This window comes from Nannospalax galili, unplaced genomic scaffold (genome assembly GCF_000622305.1).
Source record: "Nannospalax galili isolate Female #2095 unplaced genomic scaffold, S.galili_v1.0 scaffold251, whole genome shotgun sequence".
In the NCBI taxonomy this organism is placed as follows: Eukaryota; Metazoa; Chordata; class Mammalia; order Rodentia; family Spalacidae; genus Nannospalax; species Nannospalax galili.
Genome location: NW_008329576.1, coordinates 1,666,192 through 1,666,465, shown reverse-complemented (window position 1 = coordinate 1,666,465; position 274 = coordinate 1,666,192). Strand labels below are relative to the sequence as shown.

Genomic DNA, 274 nt, shown 5'->3' with positions numbered 1-274 from the left:
ATAAATAAATAAAATAAACCATATTATTCTGTCTCTCCTCTGCCTGTAACAGGATACAGGGAAAGTCCTGAGGGCTTCAAATCAGACTGCCAAGGGTTGTGATTTAAATGTTACTGACACAGTTCAGGCTGTCAAAATGACACTACCTCAATCTTTTTCTTTCTCTCCACAGGTCAAAAAAATTGATGGAGGAAATTGAAGTAAAGCACCAACAGACCAATTTAAGTCATTTTTAAACTTTAGAGAAATCTTAACTTTTTTTAATTTTAAAGCA

At 33.6% G+C, this 274-nt stretch overlaps 1 protein-coding gene across 1 annotated transcript in view; it reads left to right on the top strand.

The window, feature by feature from the left end:
• The window catches only part of Gtsf1l (gametocyte specific factor 1 like), a 6,623-nt gene extending 6,409 nt beyond the window's left edge, over positions 1-214 (top strand). The window contains exon 6 of the mRNA XM_008839208.1: positions 173-214. Coding sequence (XP_008837430.1) covers positions 173-186 — 14 coding nt within the window. The 3' untranslated portion in view covers positions 187-214. The remainder of the gene's footprint in view (positions 1-172) is intronic.
• Positions 215-274: the final 60 nt, after the last annotated feature.